The sequence below is a fragment of the Typopeltis vanoorti genome, chromosome 16, assembly GCF_054136105.1.
Source record: "Typopeltis vanoorti isolate ZY-2024b chromosome 16, IOZ_Tvanoo_1.0, whole genome shotgun sequence".
Classification (NCBI taxonomy): Eukaryota; Metazoa; Arthropoda; class Arachnida; order Uropygi; family Thelyphonidae; genus Typopeltis; species Typopeltis vanoorti.
This window is the reverse complement of record NC_143564.1, coordinates 90,835,397-90,848,923: the sequence shown is the minus strand read 5'-3', so window position 1 is coordinate 90,848,923 and position 13,527 is coordinate 90,835,397. Positions and strand designations below refer to the sequence as shown.

The 13,527-nt window shown below is 36.1% G+C and overlaps 1 protein-coding gene across 4 annotated transcripts in view; it reads right to left on the bottom strand.

Moving 5' to 3' along the window:
* Nucleotides 1–11,329, bottom strand: part of tup (LIM1_Isl and LIM2_Isl domain-containing protein tup) — a 194,652-nt gene extending 183,323 nt beyond the window's left edge. For all 4 annotated transcript variants that reach the window (XM_090406189.1, XM_090406190.1, XM_090406192.1 and 1 more), the window contains exon 1: nt 11,216–11,329. In XM_090406189.1, coding sequence (XP_090262315.1) covers nt 11,216–11,285 — 70 coding nt within the window. In that variant the 5' untranslated portion in view covers nt 11,286–11,329. The remainder of the gene's footprint in view (nt 1–11,215) is intronic.
* Nucleotides 11,330–13,527: the final 2,198 nt, after the last annotated feature.

Below are 13,527 nucleotides of genomic sequence, written 5' to 3'. Positions count from 1 at the left end.
ACAATGCAAACATTGTAGTCTTTCTCCTACTTCATTCAAAAAGTATTACATTTAACAATAATCTACTGCATAAAAGATAGCATTAGCAGCTTGGCATTATTATCTAAATTTTATATTATTATATACTTTTGGACAATTGCTTCCACCTGAAAAGAAAGTGGAACATCAGATGTGCAAGTAAATTCGTTAGACCCAATATGATATGATTGACATCTTTTATACAAATTCTCCGCATGGAGAATGACTACAAACATAGAACTGTGTTAGTAATTATGGTGGGCAGGTCAACAATTAAACCCCATTAGTGATAACAATGACGATATATATTGACTGATAAGTGAAAGTGGAAAAGCAAACACACTCAGAACGGCCATCTTGGATACTCTCTGATCCAGAATATCAGTACAACGAACTTACGCGCAACCTGGTTTTGATAGTCTTGGGTGGCCGTGGGGTTAGTATCCGCTCCCCAACCAACAAGCTGCGAGTTCGTATTCCATCGTGGACATGAATGTTTCTGAACTGTTTTTAGGAGGTCGATGACTTTCACCCTCCGGTGTGAGAGTATCGTACCGCTTATTGGAGGCTGAAGTGGCTTGAAAATGTTTTCCGTGTTTGGTCTCAAGAGCAGGTTTTCTTGACCAGTTAAACATGAATAAAAAAAAAAAAAAATAAATAATAATAATAATAATAATAATAATTAATACCAATATAAAAAGAAAATAAAAAAAATTACTCCACGCACGGTACTAATGTACTATAGGGAAAAAAAAACATGGCAGCTATGTTGTAGTTTAATTATTTTTTGCACACTTTAGTAAAGTTAAATGATCTCGTTAAAAATCTTACAATTAAAATTTTAATGAAAAGCAGTAGACTATTGTTCCTCAGAAAGAAAGAAAGTTATTGTCCTTGGCAAGGACTGAAACTTCCCCCCCCCACACACACACAAAGTTCCAGTTTTTACTTCAATAACACAAGTAATCCGTTCAAAAAGTTTTGTTATTGAACATGATTAGTATAAAATCACGATAGTTAAAATCGTGAAGCAAATGTTCGATATTAATTGCGTCTGTTCTTTGGCTGGTTTGTCTGTTCTGTATATAAGAAAAACTCGAGTTTCCACTCGGCGAATCCTGCTTCTTCCAAACGAAGCCAGCTAACGAACCTTAAGTAGCAGAGTCACTCTTCACTCGCGAAATTTGAACCCTGATTTTTCCAATCAAACACCAACTTCTTATGAGCTGCAAGTGAGCCTTAGACTACTAAATAGCTGCTCTCTACGTTCATTTAAATACCGATACCGTAATAGCTATATACGTTGCTGTGCAATATAACAGCTGAAAATTGTATAACACTGCTACCATCTACCGCACGGTCCAATAATGCACCTACTGCTGGCACTGTTATCACTTTTATAGATAAATATGTTACGAATGATCATCGTATATTAAGGGGTAAGTTCCGAATGGGTTTCTTTCTCGATGACATGAAATAGTCAGTCTCATAACACAAACCAACTACAGAACAATCGCAAGAATCACTCAGAACCAAGCCGAACTTACTGTTACCGTGGAAACATTGAAAGGAAATGATATATATTAGTCTAAATATGCTAACATCGAAAAGTTACCCAAACTTTAATAGCACATAACCTCCCACGCATTGTTGCTATGGAAACCTGAAAATAAGCAAATAAACGAAAGTCGTCTTAAATAAATAAAAGAAACTATTTTATTACGTCTAGAGAGAGAGAGAGAGAAAGAAAGAAAGAAAGAGAGTCTACACTACCTTCTTCTAGTTCACGTCCTCACTTATGGAGAATGAACTACGATAATCAATGCAGAAAAAAATAAGTTATACAGACATGAAATTTATTCCATGAGAAGAGCATCCAAATATTTTACAGTGGACACCGGATATACAGGATAAAAAGGACAGATATCTTGAAATGTAGAGAAATAACTGATTAGAACGTGCGCACAGAATGTAGAAGTGTTAAGGCATCTTAAAGACAACCTTAAGTTACAAATCTCGGAGTCGGAGATTGACAGAATAAAGAAATCTGAAGAGACCGTTCTGCTAGCCCTAATACTGAATAGAAAGAAGAAAAATAAATTTTATTATATGATTGGGGGGGGGAGGTGTTAACTACAGAAGATCTGATTATTAAAGTCTGCATTGCGATATCTAATCTTATGATCAATCCTAGCAGGGGCCCATTGCCAAACTACTACTCACGGAGGCGGAATTACGACAGTTTTAGGTTACAAGCGACACTAATACTGTCAAACATTGCAATGGCCAATTTCGGAAGATCTGCTGGCGGCACGTGCTGCCCTCGGTAGCGGCGACAACCCTACGGGAGACTGTCGGAGTTTCGGACAGACCACCCATATCGACTAGGCCCCCTTGTTGTCTTAAGGAACAAGGAGCATACTGGGTCGTGAGTGGCGGAGGACATCCCTATGGTAGTCTTTATATAGTGGTTCGTAAGGAGGCGAGGCTCCGGGCCACGACACGGAAATCTTATATCGGAGTCAGTTCTGGACAGTCAGACATTTTGGCGACAAATCACTTGCTCTACGTCCCGCCAACTGTCAAAATACGCGCCTAAGACGCCATTTCTGATGCTGGCCAGAAGGAGAGAGGTGGAAGAGGAGGAAACAAGCCCTGAGGTTAGTAGGAAGCATTCTGTTGCGCCACGCTTAGTATTGCTGTTTTCAGTGATTCACTTTTGTCATCTACAACCCCCCCCCTCCCATCAACTCGTTTTGAAAAAAAAAAAAAAAAAAAAAAAATCGAGTTCGCGTAACCTTTCTACTGTTTATAGTAGTTGTCTTCTATCCAACGCTTCAATAATAAAAATAGATATTAAATATTACCAAAGAAAATAATAATAATCAAGCTGAATTCGGGAAAAAAAAATGGAAATAAATATTGAAAAATTAGAAGAGGATGGTTGTTTAGTTCCTAGCCAGTTTGTTTTGTCTTATTCCTTGCGTCTAGATCCAGGATTTTCGAAGCCGATGGCACTTCCTAATTCCGGCTCCTGAAGTGAATTTGAGAAAAATCATGAGACATTTAAGAGATTTATTGTCGAAATTAAAGTGAAAAGTTAAAAATAAAAAGAGAGCGACAGAGAAAGAAACTCATAAAAATTCCATATCGTATTTTCATTCAGGTATTAATCTTTGCTGCAGCTGAGTCGAGGATCACCATTGTGTTTGGAAGAATGTCATATTATTCTCTGATCTCCAATCTTCGTAGAGTAAATTGATCGCAATGACGAGAAAATTTTGGTAATATAGTTTCATTTTTCTCATGAATAATTCGGATGAGACAAGGCAATCATATTCAACTGTCATATTCAATTCATAAAAATTCATATTCAATTTTGGTGCGATAAACAAAAGACGTGTCACAGACGTCTTTGTATGTTAAGGGATTAATACATTAACTAAGTGAATTGTTATGCCTAAAATAACGTAATATTTTATGTGATTTTCCCGAGCGAGATCCAATCTAGTACAAACCTTCAGAATAAGTGAATCTTGACAGTTATAAAAACGAACCCAAAAGAAAATAAATAAATAAAAATATTCCTTGATTTCCAGCAATTGCCTCTCGAGCGTGTGACACGTGTTTTTCGCTTTGCTTTAAGTCCACAAAGTTCAAGTAGGTTAAAGAGTCGCTCACGCTACGATAAAAATGTAAAGTTTTACCAATGTCCAAGAACATGCGTAATTTTCTAGAAAGTAAGTTATTTTGGTCTCATCAGTTAGTCATTTTGACACGAATATGACTGTTCTGAATCTGTATTACAATCGAACTGTTGGAAGTCTACATAAAATGGACAGGATTTTTTTTTTTTTTCTGTTTCGTTTTTCGATTTCCTATAAATAACATACTTCTAGGAAAGTAACCAGTAGGTTAAAGGTTTGCCGTTAATACTTTGGCTCCATAAAGAGCGGCATTTATTTCTCATGCACAAAGAAAAATCCAATGAAATGAGGTCAAATTTACATATTTTGTTCTGCAAAGTAGAAAAGATGGAAAATAACAAGTACCTGGCTTGATTTATGTTTCGATAACTATATCATAGTTATTACGACAGCACCTAACATGCCTGTGCGGGTTTAGGCCAGTTCAGTCTACAGTAGCTTAAAAAAAAAAATAAATAAATAAAAAAGGAAGTCGACGAAGAACTAAAATAGAAGGAATAAGCGAGTTCAAGAGTTCAGTGTCCAGCAATACCCACGATTTCCCAATGACAATGATGATTTATTAGTAGGGCAAGAAAAATTCCCATGATTGCACCCCACACTTCCCTCCTTTCTCACCTCCTCCCTAATCATGCCACCACCCACTTCACATTCTGCAGGCCTCAAGAGTAGGGTTCGGTGACGTCCTGCAGCCAAACTACAAGGATGCCGACGGCAGCTAAAGACAACAGGGCGTACCCAAGTCGCGACTCCCGTCTTTCTGTGTTTATTTTACGGCGAGATTTACTTATTTTAAGCGAACCGAGGTGTACGGCAAGGTCACGACGGAAGCACTTCTTACGCTAAACCAGATAAGCCACCAACATAGAAATTTGTACACGACCGTCATTTTAGTTTTCACTTATCAATCATCTAAGGCATACACTTAGAATATTTAATGGAGTGAAAAATAAAATAAAACTAATATACAATGTAGATAGTTGGATTGTGCTGCCCTTAGTTTAGCCAGGCCTTTCTGCAATTATATGAGTCTCATTTTTACAGTAAAGCTATAGATTATATAGAAAGGCCTTTAACAATGTGTTGCACGACTTTGAAAACTAATGATTTTTATTAATATAATCAAGTTTAGACCATCATAGTCCTGATTACTTAGTAAATGCCCGCTTCTGGTCGATATACGCTTTCCAGCACGGAGTTAGTCAGTCTCGTATTTTTTTTTACATTTTTTCCCCCCTCTGTACACTCCAGTTTCCTTTCGAACAACCAGCTTCAAATGCATATCCTGCACAGTGAATACAGGGTAATAAACAGAATATTCTGCTACCATCCTGAATGGACTTAGGCAACTTAATTCGGAACTATTTTTTCACAATAAGCTTTCTACAAAAGAATGAATAAAAATACATAAGATAAATAAATAAATAAAATAAACATGGTTTCCGAAGGCGCCATAGTGTTGAGCGATAGAAAATATGAAACATATTTAAATAACCTAATTTGTCTGTTGATTACCATTCAACACTGCATTATTAATAGTTACCATAGCAACAAAAAAAAAAAAATCACACCCATCTATAGAAAATGTTGCACTCTATCACACTGTTAATAAACGTTGATTGTTAAGATAATCATAGGTCTGATAATCTTAATCAGACCTCTGATTCATTTATATAAGTAAGATAAATTATCTAAAATATTATACGTATGTGATAACCAATGCGCAATTTCCTAAACATAATCAGAATTATAAACTGGCAAAAATATTAATCTTGGCCATGATATCATTCGTTTTGATATACAGTTGCGCTTCATGCATCAAGTATTGTTGAACAATGCGAGCGAAGTGAACCGGAAGTGTTGTTGCATGATGCCGATTGACTTCTGTCATAACAGTTATGTCATGATGCACTGCAAAGGCATTAATGGGTTGCAGGGATGAACGAGAGCGAACAAAAGCCAATAAGATATTGTGGGAATTCGCAGATGAGTAGACGGGTGGTGTCGAGTGAAAAGGGGTGCACTCACGGGTTACAAAGCACACGCATTCGTAACAAGATTTTGATGACAAATGAATATTTTTCGTTGTTGACTGCACCACAGCAAAGACTGACCGAAAGGCAGTCGGAGTAAATGACACTCTCCCCTTTGCTCTCTGGCTTCCCACAACTGGACGACTCATCCGTTGGTCACTCCGTACCCAGGGAAGAAATTAAATCAAGTGTGAACACTCTCAATTACGCTTTTGTATTAAGAGTCGACGTTGTCGGAGGAGCCTTTTCCTGAGTAAACTCGGTTTCCCCGATTCGTGCTCTTCACCGAGCTGAAACACGCGCCCTGCTAGAAGAAGGGCAACAGAATAGGGGGGGGGGGGTCACTATCTTCGTTTTCCCTTCACCAAGACCTGACCGTAGTTGGAGTAAAGAAGCCCGATTGACCTATCATTCGTAACGTCGGAATTGAGGAAAGGCGCCGTTTAATCACTGTCACAAAACCGATTGAACCCTGTTCCCGAGAGAGGGACTGATTTGCCAGCCTCTGTCAACGCAGCATTCACCCCCCCCCTCCCCCCGGCCCTGTCTAACGCATCTCCGGGTCGCTGTTAATATTCATTTGTGAGATTAGGTTGCTGAGAGTTCAATCGGCCGAATGCACTCGGGAAGCCCCAGATTTTTTCGCTTGTTTGCACCAGATGGGGGGGGGTGCAACATCAATGGAATGACACGCATTTCCTTCTGTTTATTTCCTGTTTTTATTTATTTAATTGCTTGCCTGGACTTGCCTATAATGAAGGTTTACAAACAATTGTAAGATCGACTCATATTCATTAGAAAACATTACAGCATTGAACTTTTAAAACCGAACCAATCTAAATACAGCATCCATCTATTTCGCCGTTTCAATTTTGTTTTCTTTTTCTTTTCCTTAAAAAAGCTTGTATACACAAAGCATCCTAAAATGAGTATTTAGGAGAGTAATATATTATTATTATTTTTGAATGTTTTTTTTTTTCAATATAATCCGTATTCACGTTGGTCCTCCGTTCTGTATCGATGAATCTTATTGATGAGTATTTGGAATCCATGCAAAAACTGTTGAGTCCAATTTTCGTTTCGCTCTAAACATTTACAGGAATTTTTGGTTTTCATTTGTATTGTAGAGACAAAATTAGTCAAAACAAATTTGAGAGTATAAATGCAGTCATTTATACAAGAATAAAAAGACGAAAAACACCAATAACGAAATAGCAAAGATTGTTATTTCTCTATTACCGAAAAACACCTTTTTGTTTATGATGGTTTAAAGAGAATGATCACAAAACAGCAAACTTTTATTCAAGAAGTAAAACATCCATATTTTGTAACCTGGCTCTGTTTCTGATAGTGACAGCAAATGGAATGCCAAAGTTATAGATGCCATTCCCTTATTTAATATTATAACCCCCTTCCATTTTTTACTTTAATATTCATCTTTGCACTTAGTCTGCATATTTTGTCTGTACGATATTAATTAATAAGCAAAAAAAAAATACTTTCAGCTAATAAAAGGCAATAATACTTAGGAGAAAGTATGCTAGGGTAATAAAAAATATAAAATAAATGCCTAAAATTCTCCAAAATGTAATTTTGATGATATTTTATCTCCCCATTTCTAAAAAAGAGAGTTGTCATTTTTTCCTAGACTAATAAATCTATCGCTGTTCGGCAACCAGAATAGGTCTACGGTAGGATCTTAGAAACTAACTTACGGCATATTCGCACGATGTAAGAGGTACATCGCTGCATATTTTTCAGGGAGCAGCTTGAAGTGGTGGGTATAAGGCACTCCGGCACTGCTCAATTACATGATTTAATTACTTAGTTTATTTAATTACACAGCGCACTCTTGTGAAGAATCTCCTAATTCTACGGCGTATCATTCAAATAATACGCCATCCGAAACAGAGGACTGCGTATTTGTGGCGTACACTGAACTCGAATCAATTTCCGGAAATAAAATTGAAGTATTCGTTGTTATCAGAGATGACTGGAAAGACTTAATATCGAATCTCGTCTGGGGATGCGAAAATACTTTATAAGGGATTTTCAAATGAAACGTTTCTTAAGGAGATTTTTTTTTTTAATTTCCAGAAAGTTGGGTTTTACTTATCGGTAATCAAAGAAATTAGCGTAATAAATACAAGCAATGAAGCTTCTAACGTAAATTGCGACAATGTTGGGACTGTAGTTTATAGTCTTAAGAATGAGAATGATTATACGTAAAATATGTATTTTTAATCTCAGTGAGGTTTCTACATTAAACTACAGTCTCAAGGGCTTGTGTAAACTCACTTTAAATATCAAGGCGAAATAAGAACCCATTTTCAAGAAATGGAATGTATAACACTTTCAATAACATTCTCTGAGCTTTTTAACTTTAGCGTTGTATTACAGTTGCACGATATACCAATAAGGATTCTTATGCTATCAATGCTGCAGAGTAAGAATGTCTAAAATAAGGAAACGATGTGAATATATGCATCCTGACTACGTCTAGCACAATTCAATACTGCACTATGATGATTGCGGGTGGTTGAAGCAATCAAGGCTCTGAGGCCAGTGTATTTATCTGTAAATTGAAGGTCTTTTGAGTCCATCCGCATTTCGGGAAGAAAACCTTTTACCTGAGTATGAGACCGACTAACTCACCGTTCAACGAAAAGCCTTGATAAAAGGTTCACGTCATAGATTAGTTCAAATCTAGGTCATTCCATCCAAACGACATTCTTGATACTGATTGAACTATGGAGGATCGAAATGATCCAATATTCAACAAGAGTCCAAATATTGAGTCTCTTGGACTCTCTTGAGTCCAAGAGATTCAAGAGAGTCCAAGATTTCTAGAATATCATATCCAATTCTTTCTCAGTCCTCAGTGCTAAAGTTAATATAGATGTATAAGGATCAAGAGGAGGGAATAACTTTAAAAATAATATGGTTATATATGCAGATCAACTAAGTAATTTATTATGTTGGACGACATCTTCGCAAGCAACAGCATTTAAAACGGTGGCCATTTAGTTCCAGGATCGTCCATTGCTTCTAGTCTCTCGAAAATTTAATTTTTAGCTAAAAGGTTTTATTATTTAGCTGGATGATTCTTCAAAACGCTAGGGTTGGTATAATAAAATCAAAACTATCCTGTTATAATTACCCTTCAAGTATGAAAGAGAGAGAGAGAGACTGCGGTAGTGGCGGAGATATTAACCTTCCCTAGACGTACGTTAGATTCAATTCTTATTGTAAGAAAACAAAACTGTTATCATGGTCACACATCGATGACACCCCACATGACCTGACCCTAGCGACACGGCTCTCCGGGCATGAATCACGGGGCCACACGTCCCGCAGCGAAGGGATACACCCGGGCGTGTGGACAGACAACTCGCTTTGCATCTCGAGCGCCGGGAAATTCATTAGCTGGTTCATTGTAGCTGTTCAGTGAAGCAAACAGGCAAATGAATAGTTCTGGATCCGCGTCCTCTTGTTGGCGGAACGCGTTAAATCCTGCGGCCAGTGCTTCGAGGCAGTCCGAACAACGACAAGCCCAGACGGTGCAAGCTAGGGACACATGTTTCATAGATGTCACCGCTACCTCGTGAACAGGGAATGGATAGGGCCTACACCTCCGCAGAACACGGACTATAATGTGTCTACCACCGTGGCCAGCATACAGCAGACTGTCACAGAGCTAACCCTGATCCTACAACAGATGGCCAACCCTTGTTCGGCTACTGGAGTCACTTTAGCGTATCAAACTTTGATCGCTTCATCAAGGCTGGATGCTGTTTCTGTTCCCCTCATCTCCCCATGGCGTTTTTTTTCACGGGTCGATATTAATTATTGTATTGTCACCTGCAGGCCCTTTCTCCGACAGGTTTGGAGACTGCTGTTGTACAATGCGTGCCCGCTTTGAAACATGCCTCATTTAATAATCAAGCGCTTCTAACACACACACACGGCAGACTAGCAACGCAATGGTCCTAATTGATTCATGAAGGTGGAGGACATCTCTCTCTTTCCTAATAATGACACACTGGTAAGCCGCCTGCGTTGGTCAGTCTGTTTATCGCACCTTCTCATTAGAAGCAGTTCTGTTAGTTCGGGAGTGGGAAAATTACTTTCTCTTTAGCAACATTCTAGACCCAGTTAATGAAGCAGGATAGTAAGGGGGTGAGGCTAGTAGTGAGATAGTCCATATTTTAATCTTAATGAACATGATTACTCAAGTGCTTCATCAATAAATAATTTTTCATCTAAATTACCACCTGAATTATCCTTTTCCCTTTTAATTAGATAGGTGGGGGAGTTAAATAGTGGGGGGATTATCAACAGTACCACCAATCCCATCAACTTCTGCTCGAATATTTCAAAAGGAAGATTTCGTAATCGGCATGAAGGATACGGAAAAAGCTGAATCCTGATTGAAAAATTTTTGACTGAGCTGGATTTGCTTAATTTGTTTTGATCTCTTGATCTTTATCTTTCTTGATCTCTTGATTTTTGATCTTTTGATCTCTTGATCTTTTTCTTTCTTGATCTCTTGATTTTTGATCTTTTGATCCCTTGATCTTTTTCTTTCTTGATCTCTTGATTTTTAATCTTTTGATCTCTTGATCTTTTTCTTTCTTGATCTCTTGATTTTTGATCTTTTGATCTCTTGATCTTTTCTTTCTTGATCTCTTGATTTTTGATCTTTTGATCTCTTGATCTTTTTCTTTCTTGATCTCTTGATTTTTGATCTTTTGATCTCTTGATTTTTGATCTTTTGATCCCTTGATCTTTTTCTTTCTTGATCTCTTGATCTTTTTCTTTCTTGATCTCTTGATTTTTGATTTGATTAAATAAGTATAAGTAAGTATAAGTAAGTATTGTATAAAATAGTTATAAGTAAGTATTCTTATAACTATTTTTTTAGAAATTTAAATTACTTTCATTTTACGCAAACTGTGTCTCAAGCAGAGTTGTACTGTATTTTAGTGCTACAGTAAAACTTGTTTGCAGTTGTTTCTAATTGCAATACGTTTCACTAAAATCAGTATACATCGACTGTGTCTATGTGCTGTTTTCAGTGCTATAATAAAAATTTACTTTTATTTGTTTGCATCTGCGCAGTATTGTCTTTGTAGGAAGCGATGTGTTTCTCTATATAGGGTTATTTTGATTCTAGAACTGAACTATCAATATATACTGAATACGCAAACAAAGCACTGGACAAATTCCAACTTTTGCAAGTGTTCATCTTAGAAGTAATATAAAATAAAAATGTCTTGAACCTTAAAATAAAAACGAAATAGGATTACTAGTTTCTTTTCCCATTCCACGTGTGAATATTTGATTTTTATGGTGAAAAGACATAAAAGGTCATGCTGTGCTAGAACACAGGTTACAGAAATACATATAGAAAACCGCTGGTAGAGAAGTGGAAAAATTAAAGTATTGCAACCTTACCTGCTAAAATATCTTCATATTTTTTATATCGCCTGTCATATGTACTCTCTCCACACTTATGCATGTTCATTTCGACAAAATGAATTAAAAATGGCCACTTTATTATTAAATCAATTAATCGACTATTTTTCACTCAAACAAGAAAAACTAACGTGACGTATGAACGCTTTAACAATGAAAAAGCTGTTTTTGATACTGTGCTGGCCTCTGAGACGATTCCATTCTTAGTTGATATAGCCGGAGTATTGTTTTTAGGGAGAAATCGTGAAACAGAGGGACAACATCTGTTATTTACCAGTCTGATAATTTAAAAAAAAAAAAAAAAAAAAAAAAAAAAACATTATTCATTGCATAAAAATTTTAGATATAAATAATAAATATGACTTTGACAATAGTTAAAAATCTAATTAATGTTAATAAGAAAAGATTTAATAATTATTAATTTTATATATAAGAAAATAACTCACTGCAATCATTCTGATTGGAGCAGTATTTTTTTTCCCTACCTTTTACTGGAGACATTGTCGACCAGCTTATTTACACATGCGCAGTGAATGCAAGCATGGCGAACGTAAATGTTGTGTACTTCGTATGGGGAAATCTAGGAAAAGTATTTCAAATAAAAACTGAAGAAGATTTAAAAGAACAGTTCAGATTATGTCACGGAAACACCAACTGATACATTAACTAGGCTTTTCTCGATCAAAATTATTTTCGTTTAAATAATATATTTGCAAATTTGTTCCCGCGCTCACGCGTGCCCTCCTTTGATGGAAGTTGTTTCCGTATTATGATATTTATTTCAGTGAAGTGGTGATGATTACCGTATTGTTGTAAGTATAAACAACACCGAAATGAGTTGTTAAATGGATTAATAGTGTATATAAACGATTTCCATTAATCTTGAAAGGATTGTGTGTAACTATTTACATTTTGAACCCCTTGAACATAAATATATCAATAGTTACATCATCGTACCTTACGTAAAATAAGTGATTTCTTTTTTATATTTTACTTTATTTTTTAAATTAATTATTTTTATGAGTTAGATGGAAATTTCAAAATGATGAAGTTGGATTGGAAACTGCATCCTTCTCCAGCCCCATGCTTTAGGTGAATTTATACTTTACATCACGTTTTTCAATCAACGAATTCAAGTTATCCGATCTATTCTTGCCTCTAATGGTTAGTTATAGAAAAATAAAACATAATTGGCTCCCAAATCAAAAGTGATAAAATGTAGCCCTCGCGTGAAAATTCCAGTTATGTGTTCCTAGAATTGTAAAAGCAATTTATATTGTAACTGCATGGAGATATTAAGCGTGAATACTATAACTTACCTAGATATAAATATCTAAGCAAGTTATAGTATTCACGTAAAAGATACGTAAGTTAGTTACTCCAGTAAAAGATACGTAAATTAGTTACACCAGTAAAAGATACGTAAATTAGTTACACCAGTAAAAGATTTACTCCAGTAAAAGATACGTAAATTAGTTACACCAGTAAAAGATTTACTCCAGTAAAAGATACGTAAATTAGTTACACCAGTAAAAGATTTACTCCAGTAAAAGATATGTAAGTTAGTTACTTACATATATCTCTATATATTGTTCTTGAGTGTGGACTGTATTCTATATTTTGATTTGTGTGATCGTTATGCATCTTGTAACCTTAATGAGCTGATACATGATATGCACAACCCAAAAGCATCTATTTTATTGTATAATTTTATTTGTTTCATTTAACTGTATTTGTAATTCTGATGCAGTAAGCAAAATATGCAATAAATATCAAATTTTAAAAACTAATAAATAAATAAAAATGAAACTTAAGACACTTCTGACATTTACTCTTCTTACTAAGATATTATTCAATTTTCTATTTAAAATATTTTTCTTCCCTAGGTTTGATGTACGCATTCACGCTCATAAACAAGGAGCTTACTTCATATGTGACCTAACATGTCTAGTTACTAAGCATTTAATAAAGTGTCAGTAATAAACTATATCGTAACTGCGATTACCCTTCCCATAGCAACAAACTGTCCGTCTCTTCTGACTTAGACAAGAAACGTCAATGCATTTACCCCTCCCTCCTCCCAGTTCTCAGAGCTTCACATTGGATCGCATAATAGTTACATCACTGGTATCAATCCACTGTTTAGATCTGCAATGGATGACCCACTACACTCATACGAAGGATAATATCTAAAAAAAAAACGCCGTTCGTCGGCCGAAACGTTGATTGCGGAGTTCCAGGCATCGACTGGAACACGAATCTCCACAAAAACATTCATAACCGAAGCTCAC